This window comes from Protopterus annectens, chromosome 1.part1, assembly GCF_019279795.1.
Source record: "Protopterus annectens isolate FY-2018-M chromosome 1.part1, PAN1.0, whole genome shotgun sequence".
In the NCBI taxonomy this organism is placed as follows: Eukaryota; Metazoa; Chordata; order Ceratodontiformes; family Protopteridae; genus Protopterus; species Protopterus annectens.
In genome coordinates, this window is record NC_056726.1 from 514035975 (window position 1) to 514063562 (window position 27588).

At 38.0% G+C, this 27588-nt stretch overlaps 1 protein-coding gene across 3 annotated transcripts in view; it reads left to right on the forward strand.

Moving 5' to 3' along the window:
• PDE7B (phosphodiesterase 7B) overlaps positions 1 to 10233 on the forward strand; it is a 2106446-nt gene extending 2096213 nt beyond the window's left edge. For all 3 annotated transcript variants that reach the window (XM_044076350.1, XM_044076357.1, XM_044076343.1), the window contains one exon: positions 9564 to 10233. In XM_044076350.1, the coding sequence (XP_043932285.1) occupies positions 9564 to 9775 (212 nt within the window). In that variant the 3' untranslated portion in view covers positions 9776 to 10233. The remainder of the gene's footprint in view (positions 1 to 9563) is intronic.
• The last annotated feature ends 17355 nt before the right edge of the window (positions 10234 to 27588 follow it).

A 27588-nucleotide genomic window follows, 5' to 3' on the forward strand; every position in this document is an offset into this window, starting at 1 on the left:
TAGATAATATTAAAAATATAATGAGAAAAAATTGGAATATGCTGGTGGTGGATGAGGAAATAAAGAAATGATTGGGTGTGTCTCCAATTTTTGTATACAAAATGGGTGCTAATTTAAAAAAGAAACTTGAAATTGGTCCCTTGAGAAGAATTAGGAATGATTTTGGTAGACACACTAGGAAATGTGGCTGTTGTAAACAATGTCATGCAATCTTAGAAATTGAGAGAATAGTGTTGGACAATGTAACTAGGACTAGTATTAAATTTAAACAAGGTAACTGTAATACCAGAAATGTGGTTTAACTAGCCAAATGTGGGTCATGTACCAGTTTTTATATAGGAAAGACGAAGAAGAGAATATACGATCATATATATAGTATTAGGACTAAGGATATGAACAATGCACTATATAGATACATAGCTGATTGTGGTGAAGCACACACTTTTAAGTTTGGTATAATTGATCAACTTACAGCAGACCCATGAGGTGGGAATATTAAAGCTCAACTAAGCAAAAAGGAAATAATATGGCAAATATTTACTGATGCAGCCAGGGAACCAGGATTAAATGAATATATCACATTAAAACCTATTTTAAAACTGCGTTAGAATTGTGATAGATAAGGATGAAAATGGGTGTGTTGTTATAATGCCAACAACATGAACACAATATAGTTACAATATATATATGAGAAATATTATAGTTAGGCATAGTAAGAAGCATTTCCCAGTAATCAGGTATATAAGCTTTTTTAGATTAAATATGACATCTTTGTGGATATTTATGACAACTATGATATTTATAATATTGACCAATTCAACATTTTTTGAATATAATATATTGTTTATATATACATCTACTCTATTGGCGTTTTAGCCATTATAATTGCATTAGTTTCGTCTATTGCATAGATTTGGTTTAGTGCATAGAATTTGTTAGATGTAGGATGGTTCTAGCACATTTTTATATATTTCATATATTTTTAAACATGAATGTATAATGTCATAATTAATGGATTATAGGTTAGGTTAAACAGATTTTATATTGGTGACCGAACAGATCACAATACTATTGCTGAACATTGCAGAAAGGTGTTATTATTGTTATATTATCATATCACTTTAAAATTGAAAGTGGGCAGATTATGGCACCAAAAAGTTTTTAAATAAACTGATAGAGTTGTTTGTTAGACATTCTGATGAAGTCCACCTTAGCATGGATGAAAGCGCTTAATATTAATGTTGAAGTGTTTTTTTTTAAATGGTCTATTAAAAGAACGTATTTTTTCTTTTTACTTCGGTTTTCATTTATTGTGCATCCATGACAGTGTTTCCAGCTTTCTGTTGTTGGTTAAATGTTAAAGTATTGCAAAATAGGAGGAATCTCTCAGAACAAGAAAAGGAGCAACTGCAGAATGCTAAACAGAAGATAAGGAATTACTTCGACAATATGCACAAGTTTAGAAAGATTGCTGTTAAGCAACTGTTTCTTGATAATAATTATAGAACAGAAAAACTTTTATCACAACAACTCAGGCAACAGGAAGTGGAAAGGGCTGTCACCAAGCTTAGGGAGCCTATAACAAGGAAGATAACAAGATACCCTGTATTAGAAATATTTCGGAAATTTTATGAAAGTTTGTATAAAGCAGAAAAATATGGAAATCAGTAAAAAGTACAAATGGAAATGTTTATTGAAGAATTAAATATGCCCAGGCTAGAGGTAGATGAGGCTTAATTACTAACAGTTAGGATAGGAAGGGATGGGATAGAAATGGCTATGTATAACCAATCTACAGGAAAGTTCCCAGGAATGGATGGTATTCTTGGGGAAGTTTGGAAGTTATGAGGGAAAAGACTGATAAAGATCTGGAAGGTTTTATTTAACATTATTTTAAGAGTAGGACAAGTACCAGCATCCTGGAAGAAGGTGGTGGTAATGGTAATACCTAAATAGGGTAAAGATCCATTGGATCCAGCTTCATTCAGGCTCATTTCAATGCTAAACCATGATTATAAAGTGTTTATGTCTATAATGGGTAAAAGAATGGCAAAAGTGCATACTGAAAGTGATATATATGGATCAGTGTGGTTTTGTGGAGGGGAGGCAAACATTTGACAATATTAACAGAACATTGATGATCCAGAGGGAAGCAGAACACCAATTTTATTGGTGGGTCTTGATGCAGAGAAGGCATTTGACAGAGTAGACTGACACTTCATGAGCAGGGCAATGGAAGCATTTGCTTTCCTTTGATAAAATTATAAGACTGATTAGAAGAATATATGAGGGATCTGAGGTGCTAATTAAGGTGGGTGGGGTCCTCTCCAATAATTTCTGCTTGAGTAGAGGAACCAGGTAGGGTTGCCTGTTTTCCTCTTTGTTGTTTGCATTATATTTAGAATCATTGGCAAATAATTCAAGGATATAATTGGTATGGCAGTCAGGAAAAGCTGGCTCTATTTGCAGATGATATTATTTTATACATGACAAAACCAAAAAGGGACATTACAGTGTTGTGGAACATTTTAAGAAAGTTTCAAATCTTCTTGGGATACAAAATTAATGAAGCTAAAACAAAGGCAATAGCAGTAAATTATGTACCCACACACAAATTGGTCCAACAATATTCATATTTATGGGGAAATGATAAAATGAAGCATTTAGGAGTATGGATTCAAAATGACTCTGTTGTGGCAGCTAAGGTTATGTGGGAAGAGACTACACAGAAGATAATACAAAAACTGAGAAACTGGAAGCTTTGTTATATGGATTCTAAGATACAAGAAATGCTTTTAGTCCCTTTAGTCTTATACACAGGTCAGGCATATGTTTATCAACCAGAGGAGAAGCTGTGGATAGCAATTAAAAAAAGAGTTAAAGGATTTTATTTGGGAAGGGAAGACAGCAAGAGTCAAGTGGGATAAGCTGATTCTTCCAATAGAACAAGGCAGAATAGGATTACCCAATTGAGGTGATAATTTACAGCAACACAATTAAGACACAAGCAGAAAATTATAATTCAAAGTGGAAAGAAATGATGGTGATAAAGGGAGGAAGCTCAAGAAATAAGGAGAGAGTGGGATTTTGGATGCACATTCTTAAAGAGAACATAAAATAGCAAGGAGCATTCTAATAACCAAACCAGCACAAGAATGGAGAAAAGAGATTTTACCAATAGGGATGACTGTGGTCAGGGATACAGATAATAGGCAAGAGGGTGCTGGAATTTATTGGAGAAAACTGGCAAAGAAACCAAGGTATTGGGAGCAAATATCTAGAAAGGGAAGGGTAGTAAAATGGGAAGAGGCCAAGAATTTACTTGAACTGGAGGTTAGAGATTGCCTTCCCTGGTAAAGAGAAAGAAATAGGGGGCTCCTGAATGAAAGACAGCACTGTTAGAGTTTTTAATAGAATCTAGAACAGAAGCTGACATTAAAAAAGGAATAGCTAGTAAAGCATATAAAATACTGCATGCTAATTGTAATAATCAATCAGAGGAGCTTAGAAAGGATTGGGAAGAAAATTTGGATAAGCAATTCACAAAGTGACAATGGGAGGATATATGTATATCTCCCAAATATGCAACAAAGTCTAGAAGATTTAGGATCTTTGCCTGAACATGTTTATATAGGTATTTTTGTACCCTAAGTAGACTCCAGAATTTTTCCTCAGGTGGACAGCAAGTGTTGGAAGTGTGATGAGCGAGAAAGAGGTGGATAGGAACATATTTTCTGGGAGTACAATGAGCTGGCAGACTTTGGGGACCCCTGCAAAAAGCTCTGTTGGAGAGGGTGGGTGAGCAGATTTATTTTATTTATTTACTTTATTTTCAATTTGTTTACCAGGTTAGTCTGACTGGACACAAGGAGACCATTTTCAGCAGATGCCTGGGGAGAAAAGCTCTAGATACATAGTAAAAAATTATAAAAAAAATAATAAAAATAATAAAAAATTATATAAACATAGCTATTTTGTACAAAGAGTATGGAACATATAAAAAGAGTAAAATCAGAGTTTTACAAATAATGCGGCATACAGTGGTTAGAATATTAAGAAACAAACAAGATATTATACAACAAATATACAATTGCTTGAACATAAACTCAAAAGAAATGTCCATAGCCAAACAGGGTCATAAACTAGAAATCATAACTGTAAAGGTGGTCTAAACACCTAGTTCACAGTACTATGCACTAAGTGAAACTACACAGTTCACCTGTGATCTAGGGATGTTGAAAGTCAGGAACAGGTGAAATTAGTCTGGTTCTGTACAGGAACATATCCAAGTTTTCAGTAAGAGATCTTTTAGTAGGGATTTGAAAGTATGTTTACTATTTAGACATCTAATGCCAGGGGGTACAGAGTTCCAGGCCTTACCAATTGCATAGGAATAAAGGGATTGGCCTGAGCTATGTAAGCAATTGATAGCAGTCAGTAGGGTGGTATTGGAAGATCTTAGTTGATGCTCAGTATTATGGAAGGTGAGCAGATGAGAGAGGGCAGGTATTTTATTTGGTTGGTATAGCAGTTGATGGGTCAGGAGAAGTTGATTGTATTTTAGTAGGTTAGGGAGTTCTAACCATCCTAGCTGTCTTAGGGAGAGGGAATAGTGAGAAAGAAACAGCAATGGTTGCAAACTTTGAGATTTTATTGTAGCAGGTAGATAGTTTCAGAAGGTCAGATTTGTTTTGGTTAGTTAGAACTGGAGAAACATATAGTAAGGTGGAGAGTAGATGGGTACAAGAGATATTGATTCGGGATTCCTGTGTGAGGAAGCTCTTGCAGCGGTAAAGTGAAGCTAGTTTTTTATGAACTTTGGCAATTCTTAGTGCTGTATATTTGTCAAATTTTAGGTTTTGGTCAATAGTTACACCTAGCAGCTTGGCTTGAGTAACTGGTGTGATAAGGGTATTGTTGGAGGATGTTATTGAGAATGGTGAGGTAGGGGTGAAAGTTTTGGATGGGTAGAAGATCATGAGTTGGGTCTTAGATGGGTTTAGTATGAGGAATTTAGCCATTTTTCTATAGTACTGAAGGCTTCATGGATTCTATCTTGAAGTAATTGTAGAGAGGGGGCTGAGCAAATAAGGGTGGTGTCATCAGCATACTGTACTATATTAGTTTGTTGGGTAGCCAAGGGGAGATTACTGGTAAAGATGGAAAATAGTAAGGGGCCAAGAATGGATAATTGTGGAACACCTTGTCCCACTGGGAGGAGAGGGGAGAGAGAGTTATGCCATTTAACAGCTTGTTGCCGGAGAGACAGATAATTTTTAAACCACAGTAGAGAGGAGTTATCCAGATTGAGCTCAGAAACAGTCGATAGTAATTTGCAGTGGGATACCATGTCAAATGCCTTTGACAGGTCTAGAAAGACAGCAGATACTAAGTTACCAAGATTTCTTTGTTGGTTGACGTGGTCATTAAAGGATATAAGGGCAGAGGTGATACTATGATTTGGCAAAATGCATGTTGGGAATTTGCTAGGAGGTTATACTGAAGAAGATGAGTCAGTAGTTGGGTGTGTACACATTTTTCCAAGATTTTTGACAGGGAAGATAATTACTAAGTTCTGTCGAATGTAAGACTGGATTGACTTGGGAGGTGTTTTTTTTTTTAGTTATGATACAGAATCAGAATTGCCTAGACATAGTAAAGCCTTGCTGAGTCTAATTATGGTCACTGCCAAAAAAGCAATTCCTAGAAAATGGAAATCAAAGCCTTGACCAACTTTACTAGAAGTAGCAAATATAGTAACAAATATAAAATAACTGGAATTGGGATCTTTAGAAAAGGGAGTGAGCAATGTACATCGGAAAAATGTGAGTTATGGGAACAATACATGCAGAGAAGGAACAAGGTTTAAAAGGCAGGATTTGAATGAGCCATATAATGCTTACTGGATAGATTATAAGTGATGTATAATGTTTGCGCCCACAGTTGTTTCAGTGGTGTCTGTGATGTATACTGTTTGCAACTAAAGTGGTGTCATGTTTTGTTTTTCATTTGTATAAATGTATGATTCCCTATGTCATGTGTGAAAATTTAATAAAGATGTTTGTTGTAAAAAAATGGAAGAGGAGAAAGAAAATCCCTTGGACAATTTGAAAAGGAGAGCTGAAAAATCTTAGAGACGCCCTGATTCAGCTTGCCCCTTTCATCACACTTTTTGATCATCTCTGCAGCAAAGGGGGCAAATACTAAATCTCCATCCAAGGGAGAATTTAAAATCTCATTGTTAACATCATCTGGTAGCTTCTGAGAATGCAGCTACACAAACCTCCTTAGAACAGTACCAATGACCACAGCACTAGAAGAAGTATCATCAGAGTCATACCCACACTGCAAACAATTTACCTGTGCAAAAGAAATTACTGTTATTTAAAGCAGATTTTCCTCATAAAAAAACTGCAGCTAAAACTGTCCTCATACTTTCACAACCTGTTACAAAACATTAACATATGAATCTGATAATTCAAAACTCTGAAACCAAAGTTCCAAAAGTGCACACTTTTTCCCCATATCTATCAATAATTTTCCCACCTTAACAGAAAGAGTAGGATCAGAATTAACTAAGTGCTTAGCCGCAGTATGATCAACTAAGGCTAGAGCTATTTGGTCAGGTTTGAGAACAGTGTAAAGACTGCAGAGTTTTATACTTCCTATCTGCCTTTTTAGGGGCATCTGGCTGGCTAACAGGAGAATTGCAGGCAGTAACTCACACATCCTCTAAAGGTGACAGAACAGGAGGAATGGGTGTAGGTTCTAGAAAATCCTTCTGCAAAGCTCATAGCATTTTCTGAGAGACTGAGAAACCTCAGTGATCTCCAACTGAAAACACTGGCACATTCTAGCAATAGTCTCACAGGAAAAAGAACACCCTCCAGGTAGTATCAGAAACTGACATCTTCTCTGAGTCTGAATAAGAAATCTGAGGAAAACATCCTGACCCATATAGCTATGGCTACTGCTGCAGTGATCAATATGGTGAACATAAATAGTTAAGTTGAACTTACCATAACAGTAGATGTTTGAATGATCACTGCTGCAATATCCAGTCTTTGAGCTTCTAGCTTGTATAACTGCTCCTCCCTACTTTATTTTACATAAGGGTAGGATGTCTCTTAGGGTCACCCATTCTTTCATGCCCAAAGTGGTTAAAGAGCTGCTTCTCAACCAGGCTATTAAACTGCCTACTTTCTTTACAAATCCTCAAAACAGGGGTGAAATACTTTTGTACTCCTTAAATATGTACAGACAATGAAGATTCTATTTGGATAACGCTAAGGACTTTAGGAAGATGGATCAACGTTATGTTTCATGGGTTCATAGGTGTGCATTAGGCTAACAACCACAATGGCCTTTTTAAGCTTAGCCATGCATCTCAAATCTCTGACAAGTTCTGGTACCCTTGATAAGTATAAGCAGAGGCTTGGTAGATGAAACATTTTTAAGCAGAGGCCTGGAAGATGAACCCTTAACAGGCTACCTGTGTCCATTACAGACATAGGTGACAAACCAGAGATGGATTTCCTGTTCCCATCCAATTATCCAAGTTATAATTGAATTGGGTTAAGGAGGAACTCTGCTTTACATGGATGGAAAGTCTGTTCCATTCAAGGAGGTAGTCTCTGGGATGCATTCCTATCTCTCATGCAGGTTCTATTTTTTTTCACAGGCAATGTTTAAGTATTTAGAATGGGTAATTCTGGTGCTGTTTATTTTGCAGATATGTTGGTGGTCCATCAGGCTGAGGTCTGACAATGCCCTGTATGCCAGGTATAGATCTCTACTCAATAGCCTATAAGAGACAGAATACAGGGATAGGGCCTTGAGGCAGTCTACACAGGACATGTTACTTACACCCTATATTCTTTTATGAGGAACCTCTGTGGACAGTTCACTTGTTAGATGTGCCTGTTTCCTTCCAGGAATACAAGTTGAGCAATCTGCTGTTGAAGCAGGAAATTGACAACTGGATCTCTAAATCCATCACTTTTGTTACTTTCACTATTGTAAGTCCTTATCTTCTCCTGTTAAAGCCCACTCCACTAGAGCAGTTTCTTCCTCTGGGGTCTTTTTTCAAGGGAATTGATTCCAGGGCTATTCTGGAGTCAGTGAAATGGTCATCTGTACACACATTCACAAAACACTACAGGGTAAATACTTTCTCTAAAAGTCTAACTTCCTTTGCGCTGTCTGTGCTATCAGGATTGGTAGATAGCTCCAGTGATTCTGGTCCATCCACCCTGTCTTATTGATAAGCTTTATGAATCATCCATCTGTATTGGAATACTACAACAGTGGTCTAAGAGAGGACATAGTACAGTTGTGTGAGAACTTACCATAACAGTAGATGTTCTGCTGACCACCATTGCAGTATTATATCCCACCCTTCTTATCCTTCTCTAATTTTCATCATTTTGGTTTCTGTGGACTGAGCGAGGAGCAGTCTGCTTCTCACCTCCTCTTATTTGACCCTATTTTGTTTTTATACATTTTCCTCAGGTGTCTCCAGGTTTCATGGCTGAGATAGTTTTTATGCTCATATGTCTGCTCATGAACTCTCACCCAAGGGCTTGTGTCATACATTAGATGTATTACTGTGGTCAAGGTTTTTGGCTTTGCTACAGTAGCCAGATGTCAGGTTACTTTAGCGAGATAAGCCATCAGTTTTGGAATACTGCAGCACTGAATAGTAAGACATCTAATGCTATGTTAACTTCTTACACAACTGTACTTTCACAGTAACTCAACAGAAAAATCTGCTTATTACAAGGAGCAAGAATCCAAATGTGCTCCAGCCAAAATCTGAAAGTACTATGCTGTGCAAAACTTCTGTCATAACTTGAGGTAAAGTAAGTTGTGTCTCAGTAGCTGAGCACAGCAGCTTCCTGTAACTATGGGAAGCCTTTTGTTTATAACAAGCACCATGGGTTTACATTTTTCTGTTGTATTATAATTTCAAATCCTTTTGCTATATCAGACGTACTTGTCTTAGCATTTTACTCCGAACGTAATGTATGCACCAGTTTACTACTTATAGCCTTCAATATACCTTAAAATATGACAACAAAAGTAATCTACCAGTACTCCTGGATAATCCTTTAGCAGTCCCATTTGTTACTGTTGGTTACACTAGCCATGCATGACGCTATGATTCCTTGTGTACTTTATGTATGCATTGTGCCCACAAGCATGCTTGCCATAAGCAAACACCCCTTTTTAATGAAATGGATGGAAAAGTAGGCATTGAATTAGGAGTCAGTCTCTCAACACTTCTACCTAAGTGTACTTCCTGCACAGTTCAGGAAGTCCGTGTAACTACAGAATAATAATTTTTTATAAAAATGTAAAAAGAAAGCACTTTCCATATGAATTCATCTTTAATTTGGCTTTAATAGTAAACTTGCACTTAATAAAGAATGTGAAAACATTTAGTGGATTCTATATTATTATTTAGTTATGCTTTTAATAAAACTGTCAAAGTAATTTGCACTAAATGGGAAATTTTGTTATGATTTACTTTTTAACGCTGCTGATTATTCCTTTTTCTTTAGGCTTCATAGGGTATATCGTCGAGCCTCTATTTGAAGAATGGGCCCGATTTACTAAAGGAACTCCGCTTGCAGGTACAATGATGAGTCATCTCAGGAAGAACAAAGCCAGGTGGCGCGGGATACTTCACAAGCAGCATCATAGCCATGACAGCCATTCTGACCAAGTGAATGACAACAAACAACAAACAAACAAGGCAGGTGAAGACCCGTAACTCAAGAAATGTGCAGCCTACCAGGACTGTACAGTATTTTCTTTACAGATACATAGTGTCTACAGAGTTGTGGACATGATTTCAAGGTTCCAGACTTGCGTTTTGGAAAGACAAACTCTATAACAACAAGATGAAGGTGAAAACATAGCTGACATTTAAGAGCCATCTGAACCAGACATTTCCGTTGTTTTTGTCTTCAATATGAAATGTCCTTGACCTAACTGAAATTAGGTATCATTGTTAATGTGATGAAACCCTAAAGAGATATGTAGTACCTGAGGTTGTGCTGCACTGCAGGCTCCAGGAAGTGGATACTAATTAGAGGAAGACGGCAACACAGACTTGCTCCAATACGGATCTGGAGATACTGCAAGAATTTATAACCACAACTTCTGAGTAAGCATTCGAGCTTCACAGTATGAAATGCCAGCATCTGCAAATAAAAGGACTTAATGTCATACTGTGGGTATGCTTGTGTGCTTTCATACACATATTCATACACAGAGCCACGTGTGTGTGTGTGTGTGTGTGTGTGTGTGTGTGTGTGTGTGTGTGTGTGTGTGTGTGTGTGTGTGTGTGTGTGTGTGTGTTACATACTAACTTCTTAGCTTGAGCATCCTGTGTTCAAGAGATGAACTCCAACTCCCTGAAATTATGTTACTTAGAGTTACAATCCTGGATTTTTAAACTATATTGAACATCAACACTGCCAGAATTGGCAGCAATGATATTTCTGTTAAAGGACAGTTTCTACTAAGACATTTTAGACATTTAAAATGTTCAAGAGGCAACACGTACTTTCTGAAAATAACCATGTCTACATTTTTAAATCACTTACATTTTTAAAAATTTTTTATGCACCGTGTCTCAGATTACAGTTGTACATTTCCTGTAAGTATGAAGAAGCTAGCTACTGGTTACATGCCATAACACAGAAGTACTTTGACATTGTTTCCTATATATGAAAAAGTGGCACTGTGAAAAGAGTACCATTACTTTTAATACAATTAACATTTGTAAATATACTACATTTGATATTGATACACTATTGTCTGCATATAAAGGCCTTAAATAATTGCCATTGTAAGTCATGTTTGACCCTCAGCAAAAGTGTTGCACATTACTGTTGCTATCTGGGCGTTTTGTTTCCTAATGCAGCTGTACCATTGTGGTTGATGTTGCACATCACAGGGCATTTCTAAAACTTCACAGGCATTCCATTGTTGATCCCAGCATTGCGCAAATAGCATCACACACCAGCACTTCCAAACACTGATGTGACTAGAAGTGATACAGAAACATACTGACTGGTAATGAAATCCCGATTCTGGTTTAACAGCTCTGTAGCTAAATAGAGGTTTTGTGTGGTACAGTCTTCTAATAAGCTTTACATTTTTATAGGATTTTACATAAAGCAAACAAACATCTATTTTTACATCAGAAGGAAAACTGCATTTCATTTTATAGTCCTTTCACTGAATAACAGTTGTATTGCCAAACAACACACACAAAACAAGAAAAATAATATTTTTTCCTTTTTGTTTTCCTCTCTAAAATAATCTGTTAGTAGGCTTTGTGCAAGTATTAGTCCCCAGGAATTAACTATTCAAAAGACTGAGTCTACGGTAATCATGGAATAATGGATCAGAACAATGAACAGACTCTCCAACCATAACATTTATGTTTACGTTGTATTAAAGTCTGGCCTTAACAAAAACTAAATGTGTGCCAGAAAAAGTTCACATTTTGTAAAGTATCAAAACCAAAACTAATGCAAACCTGGTGAGAGGATATTTATAAGACTTCTGATGAGGTCACCCCTCAGATAAAAGTAAAGCCACCTTCACACAATAATCAAGACAAAAGTCTTATCTGAAACATATATCTATGTTCTGGAAGGGAAGGAAAGAGCAGGCAAAAGACTGTGAAAGCAAAAATATATATTTACGTAAAAACACATTAATATGCTGTTGGTCTTCTAATAATGCTTATCATTGCAATCAGGATACAGAGCAGTTTATGACATCCTAATCCTATTACAAAAAGATTATTAATTACAAGCGACTTGTGTTCTAATCTAGACAGTAATGGTTTCTAAACCAGTGCATTGTTATGCCAGTAGCTATCTATAATATGTCTTTTGGGAACACTTCTAATATGACCTGTCACAATGCCAGCTTAACCCTATTATTCACTCTACCTCTCATGCTGAGTGGAGAGGCAGAGATTACAGCCTGGATCTACTGCATTGTTACGATATGTTTACATGCTTTGTCATGGCAGAATATTCAAAGGAGACAATTGATGAAGAATAGTTTTCATCAATATTGGTTTACATTTCAGAAGATCATTTAGTATCAGGGCCCCCTTTTCACCCTGGGACATCCTTAATTTCATTTCATAATTTCACTGTGTGTCCTATAAAACTGTGATAAAGCCAAGGATCGGTGCCACTGATCAATGTTAGATATTGCTGGTATAGACTTCATATTTCTCAAAAGGAAATGATGTCACTGCAATTTATTTAGTTATAAGTGAATAATGCCAACATTGAAAATAATGTTGCGGATCTGGATCCCTTTTCCTCATTATTTTTTCAGCTGTGTCCATGATTGTTAAGATGATATCGTGAACACTATGCACACATCTCACAGTGAGAACAGGCACTGAAATGCATACCTAGAAAGCTGAAAGAAGAATCATACACCTTCCACATTCATACTGTGCAGTTATGAGCCAGTCACTTAACATAGCTCCTCACATTCAAACAAGTATTAGGACACCTTTCCTGTTGAAACAATTTACTCTCCCTTTCTTGTTATATTTTGCCATAAATGAGGGAGGACTACACGCTATTAAACCTAACATGCTTTGTCTGTCCCCACAGTAATGTAATGCCATTTAATTGTATAAGCAGTTGTACCTTCTCCCATACTGTGCAGTTATGAGCCAGTCACTTAACATAGCTCCTCACATTCAAACAAGTATTAGGACACCTTTCCTGTTGAAACAATTTACTCTCCCTTTCTTGTTATATTTTGCCATAAATGAGGGAGGACTACACGCTATTAAACCTAACATGCTTTGTCTGTCCCTACAGTAATGTAATGCCATTTAATTGTATAAGCAGTTGTACCTTCTCCCATACTGTGCAGTTATGAGCCAGTCACTTAACATAGCTCCTCACATTCAAACAAGTATTAGGACACCTTTCCTGTTGAAACAATTTACTCTCCCTTTCTTGTTATATTTTGCCATAAATGAGGGAGGACTACACGCTATTAAACCTAACATGCTTTGTCTGTCCCTACAGTAATGTAATGCCATTTAATTGTATAAGCAGTTGTACCTTCTCCCATACTGTGCAGTTATGAGCCAGTCACTTAACATAGCTCCTCACATTCAAACAAGTATTAGGACACCTTTCCTGTTGAAACAATTTACTCTCCCTTTCTTGTTATATTTTGCCATAAATGAGGGAGGACTACACGCTATTAAACCTAACATGCTTTGTCTGTCCCTACAGTAATGTAATGCCATTTAATTGTATAAGCAGTTGTACCTTCTCCCATACTGTGCAGTTATGAGCCAGTCACTTAACATAGCTCCTCACATTCAAACAAGTATTAGGACACCTTTCCTGTTGAAACAATTTACTCTCCCTTTCTTGTTATATTTTGCCATAAATGAGGGAGGACTACATGCTATTAAACCTAACATGCTTTGTCTGTCCCCACAGTAATGTAATGCCATTTAATTGTATAAGCAGTTGTACCTTCTCCCCTTCTTGCCAAATAACTTGATAAGAAAGACATGAGGGCTATAAGCTCATCTGACTGGTATTTCAGACTATATGTTTTATTGGTGTTTCCATTTAAATTCAGGAATGGACATATTTTATAAAAAGACTATGACATTTAAAACTCTTTAGAGGACTTGGAGGTTGTGCCTGCTGGAAGTAGATTTCCCAGCTTTTAAAAATCCATTTTTCGTGTTTCTGTTGCTACAGAGGAAAGGTGTTCATGCAGTTAGTAGTAGTACTTTAGATTCAAATGTGGGCTCAGGATTCAAATCTTGTCCATGGGCAGAAAAATGGATCACTGAAGGGAATAGCTCTTCTGCAAAGGAACTGGATGTGTGACCAGTATAACACTAGCATCTGGCAAATGTACTAATGTTAATAGTACAAATGTATGAAGATGGCAATGGATTTCATATGACACTACATGTGCCCTTTCTGGGAAATGCAGCACAGCAGAAATGGATATAGTAATATGACACTATTTTTTCTAACGCCATTAGTTTGCCAGTTGGTGGAGAGGGTTAAGGCTGTCAGCTGTAGTTCCAATGGTACAGGGTTTAATTTTCTCAGCCTTCATTTGCATACCGTGTGACCTTGAGCAAGTCACTTAGCTGGACAGTGCTTGAGGGATGGCTACTGGGAATTAGGGCTAGGTTCCTCAATTGTCTCCCTGGATTGCAAGCCTAGTAATTACCTATAAAACTATGAATTATTAGTAAGATATTTAAGAAACTAATTTGTGTCCTGGCAGTGTGGTGATAGATTCTGGCTACTGGGCAAGTTCTGATGATTAGCAGCCAGGAGTCATGTCAGAACAGGATGATTTGTCAAAGATGTATGGAGCGTATGGTGTAATACCAGCAAAATATGTTTGTATGTTCCAAGCAGTATAACTCAGGGAAGCTGTGCTCCATTCTATAAGACAGTACTAAGAGATAGTTGTATGGAATGAAGGTGATCTCCATTCAGTCTTTCCAGCTGATTAAGACTTTTAATAATTTAGAAAAGTGGTTCTGAAAAATAGACTGAGAAGCTATGGATCAAATGCAAGCTGATGTTGTAATGCTTACAAAGTATGAGCCAAGAGTTTCAGGCCAAAGAACTCATGCGAATCAGTTATAACTGTGCAACTTGTAAACTGTCTGTATAGACCGTTTAAGTTTGGAGAGACAGTGCAAACACAACTGTCACTGTTCTGAAGCATACGTTTGCTTGCTTTAGGTTTTCCACTGTCAGCACTTTCTTTTCTTTTGAAAACAAAAAAATAGATAAGAAAACTGGCTCTGCAAGACCCATTCCTAGAGACAAACAATCTTGAGACATAAAAATGTTATATTGTTCTTTAAAAACACAAATGCTTGTGTAACAGCAGAAAATTGATATTTCCTTAAGAAAAGAGCAGAGCAGAGAATACTAGATCAGTCAGATTCTGTTCGATTTTTTAAAGTTTGTTATCATTGCTATTGGTGCTGATTTTCTTTCAAGCAGTGTAAACAGAAGCCTAATACTTGAAACTTAAACCAGGATACAGGGTTTATAGGCATGCCATGAAAAGCTTGGGAATGGTCCACTGGATATGGAGTTCTGCTCCTCAATGAGCCACCAGTAAGTCAGAATCAATTAACACCCTTAGTGTCAGAGGTACAGCAGGCCAGCAGAAAGAGATAGGAAGAAATGGCCAGTTCACAGTCTCTCTTTCTTGGATGGCATTGGGCTGAAGCTGTGATTATCTTTCACACGCTCCAAGCAGAGTAAGTTACATTGTACAATGTCTGCATTTTTGCTAGTGATACAGGACGTCAAAGGAAAATAAAAACATGCATAGAAATGTGCATGGTGGAAAACCTGTTTCTCATGCATAATATTTAGCTGCTATGGGAGGAGAGTAACTATGTTAAACTGGAATTCTCCACCTGTCTTCTCTGTCAGATGCTGAAGGGCAAAAGTCCTGCATTATTAGCCAGCTCCAGCAGGTTAGCGAGATAAAGCCTTGCTTGTGACCCAGCTGGCCGAAGTTCAGTTAACAGCTTGGGCACCTGATAGAACTGCCAGAAGAGGGAAAGGATAGGTGTGCTCATTTTGGGAGAGGGCAGAGTCAAATGCATATTCTGAGGTTGGGTGTTAGGCTCACCAAGGCACTATCTGGTGATAGCCTTCAATGTGGGTTTGTGAAATTGGGGCCTTGAATTAGGAAGGCATTGTGTGGCCTCCATGGTGATGCAGACTACACATTCTCCTGCCCAGGTGCCCAGTTGGGCAATTACAAGTGTCCTCATTGCTGGGATGCTAGTTTTAACATAAAGCATCCTCATAGCTGCCTGAATGATGGCCCCCTCCAGAGATCTCTGATCCTGATCCCATGTGAAATTCCAATGTATGAGAATGAATAGGTTGTGTCCCACTGGGGATGCCTGATGGTTAGAGGACAGAGTCAAAATCCACATAGAAAAAAAAAACTTCTGCTGCATTACTGTATCAGCTGTGACAGTAGATCTGCATTAGACAGAAGGAGAATTGCCATAGTAGCGAACAAAGGACATATATAAAATATATAGAGCTGTTTAATGCTGGGCTGAGGAAGCTGCATTAAAATAAAAACTGATGTAAATAAAAAACCCTGAAAGATTTTGATGCAGTTGTGCCCAACAGTTTCCTGCATCTTACTCCAACTCTGTAACACTGGATGTGCTGCCTCAGTACTTTCATTTAACAAAAGCCCAGACAAGCTGCTGAAGCTTAATCATAATGCAAACATTTTTCAGAGCACAGGTGACGTAACTTTGCAGCAGTAACAAAACCCCACGTCTGCATTTTGTGAGTCTTATGCAAACGGTTTTCAAAATCATTTTACTAGCATACTTCATTGCAAGTCACCTCTTTTATAAGCTTCTTTACTGTAAGTTTCGCACAGTGCTGTAGCCTACCTGAAAAGTGATTCTATATAAAAGTAAAACTGTAAAGTGAAATTTTGTGCAAACTGGTAATTCATGTTTCATTGCACTACAAAAAATCTTAACTCACGGAATATTTAAACTACTGTTGCATTTCTTCTAAAACAATTCAGACAACCATTTATGGTATAAAACTATACCACCAGTACACCTGTTCAGATGTACCCTAACCATTACTTAAACTGGCATGTTGGTGGGTTATAATGGTGCAAAAGTGTGCCCATATGGAAGAGAGGTGATGACTGTTATTACTGGTTCCCTAGTTTAAACTCATTTTTTTTTGTAGCCTGCTGTGATTGACAAATGGAAAAAAGCAAATTTTATTTGCTTTTTTATTCTCAGCCAAATTTCACATTTGCAAAGACATGTAAATGAGGTCAGTACAAACACTTCAACTTTTTTTTGACATGGTTATTCAGGCATTCTGGGTTTAAAATGGACTGTATCTCAACAATTTTCTCATGAGTGAGTGCACATCTTGAGACAAGAACCTTGCTTGTCTCTCTTACGACATGCTACATGCTCTTTTCAGTGTAGTTGGTTGTAGCAACCGTTAGCCACCAGATGCCACAGAATATGAATTTCTGGTCTGGGAGGCCTAAAGTGTTCAAGTCTTGCAGTTAAGGAAATATTTTTGAATAGCAGACATAGACGCTATGCCCCCCCTCCTTCTGGGTTTTACTGGGTAGTTGACTAGATTGTGAAGGTGGGGTTGTTTTAGCTGGGCACTTTGAATGGCACAAGTTATTATGCTTATTAAAATGTGCCTGAGCTGGACTCAGGCTTGTGCTTCTAGAGAGATTAGGGCAGCACACTGTCAAGTCGCTGGAATGCAGAGCTTATCAATCGGGTTAGCAGGACAGACACTGACGAAAGCATGTCGGGTGGGTGTCATCTATAATCTAGATCAACATTCATTTCCTCCTTTTGAATCTGCCTTTTGTTAAACTCTTTGTTACTTACTGACACCTCCTTTAAGGACATTAAGTATTTTCCTGTGACCATGATAACATTTGTAGCAGTTTTGTAGTCATCAGCTTTCATAGTAGCCATTATAGTTAATGAGCAGTGACCCTATGCCAGTAACACCCTGTTTACTATTGTCACATTTTTATTATATTTTGTACACCTCACTATTCTAATAGTGTAATTTTATCCTCTGCAAACCAAATGTTTTACCTTGAGGTATCCATTAATAATAGTGGCAGGCATAGTCCATATGATGTCAGAGACTGGACTATCTTTGCATGCTAAGATACATATGCCAGACTTGCCATTTTTCTGTGGACCAAAAGATATAGGTTCAATAACCCCATTGCAGAAAAATGGGTGCACAGTAGCTTGCTCTTCTCTCTTAAAATAAGAAAGGCAGCACATCTCCTCTTGTACATCTTTTCTGGCACTAAATTTTCAGTTTTTCTTAGCACTTGTAGCAGGTGTGGTTTCTACCATAAACCCTGAAAAAGCTGAGAAACCTTAAAATTCTCTTTAGAGAGTTAGCTCCATCATATGCCCAAATCAACCTTCTGTCCAAATTCATTGGATTTGGTGATGATGGTAGGTATCATTGGCTTGAAAAAACAATTAGTCAGCCATATGTAATTTTCTAAAAAAAAAAAAATTATAAAAGGAAAGCTTTATTATTCGAATTACAATAGCCTATTTTTACTTTCGGGTTTTCTACAGTGGGTAACTGTTGGGGGTTGTTGTTTTGTTTTGCTTTGTTCAACAGCATGCTTCTGTCTTGTTTCCACACTTCAGGGCATTCGGTCATCTTGTCAGTAAATGTAGTGGCATAATTGTTCAAGCTCGGACAGAATGCCTTCCCTCTGCTGCTTCTACAGTTTAAGTCTTGATCTTGATGTTCATCATAGAAAAATTCCCATTTCCAATGCTTGGAAAATGAGTGTTGCATGTGTTCCTATAGTATACAGATTTGACCCAAGATCCAGGCTGTTAAGCTTGGCAAGGGGCACAGCATCAAGCATTACCACAAATGGACAGGATTTCAACACATCTGCTTACAGATAGAGGAGAGGGATCCTGGAGGTCTGCTTCACTTTAGTTAAGATGAGGGCAGCTGAAGCTGTTCAGCACATGGATCAGCAGCTGGTCCCTCATGTCATCCCAGGATAGTGCAAGACCGTTGAGAGTAAGTGAAGGACTCACAGTCTACACCTCTGCAACACTCTCTTCTGCAGAAGTCCAAGCTTGAGGCAGCCTCATAGGACTCACAAGCTACTAGTATTTGTTTGATTAGTGAGGGTTCAATCCTATTCCAGTAATCAGCCCATAATGAGAAACTTGAGAAAGGTGCACCCCCAAAAAAACAGATTGCTACAATGCATCCAGGGGTGTCTGCATTGCCTCTTCATTTGTTGACAGGCAGAAGCATTCTCACACCTTGCAACAGCCATGGCAAAGTCTTCCAACTCCACCAGTGCAGGCTCAGTAACAGTACTTGGAACAGTGGTCTCTTCTTCCCAGGACTTCTCCAGTGTCCAGCAAGACTCAGCAGTTTAAGATGAGAAAGGTCCACTTGGTCCACACTAGCAAGATTTAGAGGAACAGGTCTAGGTATTAGAAATATACCAGATGTTCAGTGCTTGCAGGGTTCTATCACTGAAGATGCAGGAATGCACACCTATGGAAAATGGAACAGGTCCTGATACCTATTCCCTGTGTGCAGCTGCTCTGTAGCTCCAGTGCCATCTCTAATTAATATTTTTTCTACAGAGTACAGGAGTCCTGTACCCTAACCTCCAGTGCCATCCTTCATAAAATAGACCAACACACATTGACTGAGTGTGGGCTCACCAAGCCCAGAGGGTTAGTGGTATTTCTTCTGTACAGCTCTGTCCTGGGAGTGGGAATAAGTGGACTAAGAAACCTTAATATATGAGACACATAAGGGCAAGTACTCCACTCCTTACAGCTTCTTACCAGGTAGTTCCTTCTTCCTCATCTTAAGATAGACTCTCCAGTAGATGAGGTCCTCTAAGGTCTGGCTTTTGACTCCTTGCCTCTTTATAAATGCTTGAATGAGTACCTGCCCAAAAAGATGGAGGAGGCCTACATCATTCTACCCATGGAATCAGTCCTTGGGATGTTATCTATGCCTCCACAAAATCAGTTAGGCACTATACCTGAGAAGATTATCCTCTAAATGTCTCCTACATGGTAGTATGATATCCTAATTAAACATGTTTAAGAAGAGTCATAGGTACTGTCTCTGGTCACTCAGAGACCATGTTTTGACTAGGGTGTACAAGAGATTATTTGCAAGAGAGTGGTCTCCTCTGACACATTAGGACTTAGGTTCTTCAACTACCTGTAACTAGGCTCAATTTTTCCATCTCAAATCAGCACTGGAGAAGCTGACAGCCCTGCCTGATTCTGGAATCAAGCAGCAGGAGGCAATGATTTTTTTCATGGCTTCTGCAGTGGACTTCAGTGTAGTCCTCTGTAATTATGATATTACAGTTGTTATAATCAGAATATTAGGCTTTCGTATGCCTATATAGGATGGAGTGGCTGAGACTGTCTTCATTAAGAGAGAGCTCAGATAGGCTGCTCTGAATGCCATCTTCTATGGAAAGGTCTAGGAAGGCCAGCTAGGATATGGTTGATGATTTCCAAAAGGTGAAACAGCACTGTTTTAAAGGATTTACATGATTCCTCAGCACCTTCTGCTTTCTCTAGGTTATACCAATTTTGTTGAAAGAAGGAAGCACCCCAAGTGAGGAAAGTTTGTAAAAATCAATTTCCTCAGTAATCCTGGCCAGATTATGCAGAAGGGCCACTCCACTAGCCTAGCAGTTGCAATCCTGACTAATGCCCATGAAAAGTATGCTTTTATTTGTTTTTTTCAGCTTGCACCAGCATGTAGAACCACTATCAAGAACTAGCAGATTCCTGACATAGCCATATGTGACTATATCTTAGAGGTTTTAAGTCCACACCCAGAAAGAGCTCTGTTCTGGGACTTGGTAGTCTCCCTAGAGCTCTTGGGACAGACTCCGAATCTACTCCTTAAATAGGACATAGAGAGTATCCCATTAACAGAATAATGTCACAGGGTCTATTTTCATCTTGTTTAAGTTCTGAAGGGTAAAGAAAACTTCTGTTGCATCTGGGACTTCAGAAGCTTCATATGGTATGTCTAGTATATCATGTTCCGAATGGTGATTTTCCATTGTTCATACCTTCCTGCGTAATTTCTGGATTGTATTGCTGGACATTATGGATGCCTTCTGGCATGTCAGTATCTGAAATCCTCATAGGTGATTCCTTTGGTTCATCCTAGCTGGATATCACTTTCAGTAAAAAGTGTTGCCATTTGGTATATTCTTCCATACCCAGAAGTTTAAGAAGGTATTAGCCATGGCTGTAGATGACTTATAGGAAAAGGATATCCATGTATTCCCTTACATGGATGATCAATTCCTGGTCGCCCATTTTCCTGGTAGCATTATCAGACCCCACTCTGGTGGACCTCCTGAGTATCCACAAAGCAAACAGCACCAGAATTACCCATTCTAAAGACTTAAACCTTACCAGTGATATAAATAGGACCTGTGGGAGAGACAGGTATGTATCCCAGAGATTACCCCTTCTCTGGAACAGGCTCCCATCCATGTGAAGCAGAGTTCCTCCCTAACCCAATTCAAGTGCAACTTGAACAATTAGATGGGGAACAGGAAATTCATCCCTGGGTTGGCACCTATATCTCTAATGGACACAGGCAACCTGTAAATGGTTCATCTCTCAGGCCCTAGCTTGTAAATCTTTCATCTCCCAAGCACCTGCTTACACTTATCAAGGGTATCAGAACTTGTCAGAGATTTGGGATGCATGACTAGGCTTAAAAAGGCCCTTGTGGTCATTAGCCTAGTAAACACCTATGAACTATCCTTGACTTGGATCGTCTATGGCTGCAGGCTAAATTGCTTCCATAAACTGGAAGAAGTCTTCTCTGAGCCCACTCAGAAGATGACTTTATTGAGAGTAATTTCTGTCAACATAGAAGGCCCAGGAAGCTGCCACTGTGATATCCTGGATAAAGAGATAGCAAAGGCTCCAAGCCAAGATCTTTTTGTTTCTCCTAGGATTGATGGCAGCTACAGTCTTCCTGGTTCCATTTGTACACCTGAAAGTAGATGTTACAAAGAAAAATGAGTTGTCAATGACTGCAGAGGCACCACTTACTTGTGAATTTTCTGCTGTGTTAGACCCTCCACTTTGGGAATGATGTTGCCTCTGACATCTCTGCACATCATGACCTTAGGAAGGGCAAAACTGGCCTTCTCCAGTACCAGCTGATTAAACAGTTGCACAAAGGGGTTGTATATTTTCATCTGTTTTTAAAGAAACTTCCCTTAGGACCCCAGTTTCATGGAGAATAGATTTTGCTGTCCTCCGTTTGTCTATCTGAAACTGCTAGTTCAGTGACTCTGATGTTTTATTTTTCCCTTTGAAAATACCCTTCTTATCAATCAAACAATTGCAGAGCTTAAGGTTTTTGTTTACAGGGAACCCTGTTGGTTTTTTCATAGGAACTGGGTGTCGCTTAGGACTAACCCACATTTCCTTCCAAAAGCATTGTCAACCATATCAGTAAAGCAGTCCATTCATCAATCTGTTTTCTTTCTTGAGGCAGAAAGAAAACTAGAAATTGACTGCCGTACCTCAAATGTGCACTGCCTGCTCGGGTTCCATCTGAAATGAGTATATAAGTACAGATAGTCAGAATAGCTCACCTCCTTTGCTACAAGGTCTCCCAGTACTTAAGAAATACCCCACCCTTTCCCCTGACTGGATTATGGATTAAGTCCAATGTGGTGGTTATCATATGACTAGTCATTCACTAAAAATACTACTGCCAAAGACTACTCCACCAGATGTGTAGCCACTTCCAGTGCTTACTTCAGCAATGTGTCATTTATGTCACAACCACTTGGTCATCTATTCATACTTTCACCAAGAACTATTGCTTAGACTGAGATTTGAAGACGTAGATCTCCTTTGGCACTTTTGTTTTATAGGATTTGGACTGCTAAGCTTTTGCTTTTTGCCACCCACTGGCTCTGGCCTCTCAGGAGGATTAATTTTCATTGTATGAACTTGTTAACAGCTATTCACTGAGTCATTTCTATGAATTCAGACAACACACCCCTAAGAGTTGATGCAGTAGTCAAGAACTACTAGCTTTTGTCCATCACATGTCTACATTAGTGAGGAAATCATTTTTGTTGTGCAACTTATAAACAAAGGTACAGCATCTAGGTAAAAGGGGGTCATTGTTCCAATGTAGTCAGCATTCATCAGACCTATAATTGAGTACAGTGCCCCCCTGTGGCATGTACCTAGCCAGGCACATCAAACTATTGGAACTTCCACAGAGGTTCCTCACTAAAATAATACAGGGTGTAAGTAACATGTCCTATGCAGACCACCTCAAAGCCCTATCCCTGTATTCTGTCTCCTACAGGCTGTTGAGGGGAGATCTATGCCTGGCATACAAAGCATTATCAGACTTCACCCTGCTGGACCTCCTGTGTATTTACAAAGCAAACAGCACCAGAATTATCCATTCTAAAGACTTAAACCTTGCCTGGGACATAAACAGGACCTGCTGGAGAGACAGATATATAGCCCAGGGACTGCCCTGTCTCTGGAACAGGATCCCCATCCATGTGAAGCAGAGTTCCTCACTAGCCCAATTCAAGTGTAACTTAGACAATTGGATGGGGAAGAGGAAATTCATCCCTGGTTTGGCACCTATGTCTCTAATGGACACAGACAGCCAGTAAATGGTTCATCTCCCAGGCCTCTGCTTGTTCATAGGTAGGTACTAGGTTATTAGCCCTAGGGCCTATATAAGCCTAGCCAAATGGTACCCTGGCTTTCTCCAACCAAGAAAATTATTCTCCTGTGACCCTGTCGAGCAGAGCCACAGAAGTGATCCCCGGGGTGAATTTTCCTATCTCCCATCCAATCATCAAGATTTTTCTTGAAGAGTGTAAAAATGTTTCATCTCTCAGGCCCCTGCTTACACTTATCAAGGTACCAGAACTTGACAGAGATTTGGGATATATGGCTAGGCTTAAAAAAGTCCTAGTGGTCATTAGCTAGTACACACCTATGAACCTGATAGGTACTCACCATATCAGCTGATGTTTGAGATAGCCTTCTGCAGTGGGTGTATCCTACCCTCTTACCATCTACCTGTATCTGTACGGCCCCTTAGTCCATCAGAAATTGAATATGATTTCTTTAAGAGATTCCTGTAGTCAAGAAGGTAATTATTCATTTTGTATTCTGTTTTCTCTTTTTTGTTTTGTTTTTAATCTGCCTTACATGCCAAGCTTGCACAATAGTTGGGGAATGAAAGCAGACTTACCCAACTGTAATGTTAAGTACATATTTTTTGTTTCTTTTCGTTTTTTAAACTTCATGCTATCATTCTTTTTTCCACAGATTTTTGTATGTATATAAAAAATGGAAAGTGTTGGGTAGCTGACATATTAATATAATTTATGTAACAATGAATACCCAGAAAAATAGACATGGCTTTATACTGTCATCTTTTTCTCCTTGGGGCATTTTGCTTTGAATCCTATTATGCCTGAAAAGGGTCTATAAATCAGTTCACCCACCCTGTTAACACAAAAAAAAAAAAAAAAAAAAAAAAAACTAACATCCATCCATTTCCCAATAATCTACTTATCCTTTTACAGTTACACAGAAATACACTGCTTACCCCAGCTACTAGTGTAAGCAGATCACTTTATAAACCCATTGTGGGCAGGGTGCTGGTCTGTCAAAGTATATGCATGTACACATGTAGACCTACACTGTACACAATGACCAGATAATTCAGAGAATACAAGCTCATCTGCTGCATGTCTTCAGGAGGTTGGAATAAACTAGATTTCCTGTAGAAAAATCACACTGACATGGGGAGAGCATGCAGACTAAGCACAGAAGACACCTCAGCTCAAACCAGTGAACCTACTGCTGTGTCAGCAACACTATTCAATGTGCCACTGTTCTGACATACACTAAAATCATTCCTCAAATATCTTTTTTTTTTTTTTTTTTTTTTTTTTTTAGGATTAAGGGGGCACTTGTACTTTCCAATCACTGATCAAGGAGTTTTTCTTTCTTTTTTTTTCTCTTTTGTCTTATGGGTTCCCTTTCATATACGCTAATCTCACCATCATATTTATCAGCGTGATTCTTTTAATCTCCTCAGTGAGAGTGATATATGGTTAATTTGATAAACAGGATGCTTACCAGAGCTTTTTGACAATACTCAGCTACTTGAAGTAGAAATCACTGTATACCCTTTTTGTTCATTTTTTGTCTTATTTCTGTTTGACAGTCATGCTAATAGCTCAGGCTACAAGAAAACATTAAATAGCTCCCTGTTTCCTTGAAAACACATTCTTCTAGACAGGTAAATAATACTGAAAAGATTACTTCCTTAACAGTTTCAAATTTAGTCCCTTCAAAAGCAAATTGCAGGAAATTTCCCCACAGAATTAATATTCTTCACTTATATCAGTGAAATTCTGGCAGAAAAAATACACTAGTACCCCTATGATATAGAAAAATACTAGGAAAACCAAAAGCATGCAGAAATAATTGAAAAGAGAAAGAAACCACATTTCAGACTTGGTATTCTAATATTCTAGAAACTGAATTAGGCAGCTTATGTGTGTGACAACTTGCGAAATGTACTAATGGGCATTGCAAACCGCAAACATGAATTTCAAAAGGTGGCTACCACTAGTCCATGCCATAGCAGGGTTAGAAGAATGATCAGTTTAAATTGGTTTACCTATAGGCATGCAGACATATGTTCATGTAACATGCTCCCAAAAGTCGGCATATGATAGCATAAATTTAGGAAAGGCTGGCACTCAACCAGCAAAAAATAGACTGTGCAGTAGCCATGTGATAAGCACCGTAACTAGTGACTTGTCACAAAATTCAGTATTAAAAAACAGACAATGCATCAGTCTTTAAAATTTTGGAACAAATATTTCACATAAAATATGCCTGTGCAGTAGTTCCCCAAAAGTAAAAAATATATAAAGTAGTGATCATCTCTGTGTTTTACAGAAACATATATTAACAACAACATGTGTAATTACTTCTCTTAATTACAGCAATACACTGAGTAAAAAAATAACACATTTCCTGTCAAAATTTAAAAAATACATCAGTGAGAGTCCAGCTGTTTATTATAAATGATTAGTCTCATTAGTTAAGAAATAGTTCTAAATCAACAAAACAGGATGAAACCACCAGCATGGTGCACAACTGTAAATTTATTCTATGCCTAAATATCATAACTAACATATACTCCATCCACAAGGAAATTAATCCTGAGGGTTGTTTGCATTTTGTGATTATACTGATAGATTTAAGGAATCAGAAAGTGTTTAATGAAAATATTATTTAAGGAAATTTCTTGAACAATTTGCTTAGGCCATCACTGGCATACTCTGAATGCTTTACTGGAATGTAGCTATTGGCAATAAGGTAGCACTTCACTGGGAAAAAATAAATATTGTTTTATAACTTAGATCAGGTTCATATGACAACTACTGTATCCTTAGAGGGACAAAGATGGGTTCTCATTCTAAATCTAGTTATGCAAATGGTAGTTATTGTAGCTTTATGATATTAAAAACTCACCTTTCTGGTAAATTGTTATTCTTTACCAGCATGGTAACTGAAATGAGACAGCCATGATAATAATACTCAATGTATGAGTGCTGGGCGTGGGGGTAATATAGAATAATTAGTGTATATAATGATGGGGAATTAAAAAGGGCTGATTTTGATATACTTAGTTCTCAGTCTTTTGTTATCTATCTGAAAGCATCAATGACTTCCCCAGTAGAATCTATTTGCACATTTGTGTAACTGCCATAGTGAACATATAAGACAACCTGCAAATAGGTTAATGCATTTGAACGGGCCAGCAAAATATGCTGATCTTCCAAACATCAGGCAACATGGATTTCTCTGCCAGGCAGGCTGTGAAGAATTTTATATGTGTGTGTGTGTGTGTGTGTGTGTGTGTGTGTGTGTGTGTGTGTGTGTGTGTGTGTATATATATATATATATATATATATATATATATATATATATATATATATATATACACGCGCACACACAAAGGTACCAGTTTCACACTCCACAGAAAAAAGTAATACATAAGGTACAAATAAATAAATTTATTTTCTACCTGCCTGTAATAAAAACTTATGTTTCATGTCACTGTTAGGTAACTTTACCATGACCTCCATACAGGTCTTCTTTAAAAGCTCTGTTCATAGCACTGTGTTGCCTCAATACAAGGCAGTTCTGTGTATAAGCTAATAGAAATAGAACTAGTGAAACTGGTACTCCCTATAAAGTAATTTTCATGGAAATACAAATTCACAGACAGCAATTAACACTCACATCATGAGTTCAGTGGACTAGATACACGAAAGCATTTGCTTTTAGAGTGAATGTCACATTTTGCATAACAGAATTTTGAGTTCACACTATGGAAGGCATATAACTAAACAGAACAATGATAAAAACTGATTTCCTTCTTAGAAGGAAAAAAGGGCCAGCATACAATATTGGATAATATGAAGCACTGTATTCTGAGAACATTTTAAAGTACTATTCAAAGCAATAAAATATGTTGAGCAGATGTGTTAGGGAAATGCATTAAATCACAGCTGGGGCAGAATCGGTTTCTCGCAATACAGTTCCTCAGATTATCATAGCAGTCAGAACTAGATTGCAGACACTTGTAGTTAGACGCCAAGTGCTACAGCTATGAAGGATTCTTAACTTCAGTCTTTTGAAACTATGGCACTTTGGGAATACAAATCTGTTAACAGTATGGTTTAGTGAGGTTACATGCAGTTATTAAAACTGTCATATCTGACATTCACAAGACTGTTGCTCTTTTTAAAGAGCTATATCGCCAGTGTGAAAGTTTATTTTCCTTTTTTTCCCTTTATTGTTTCAGTTCAATCTATGTA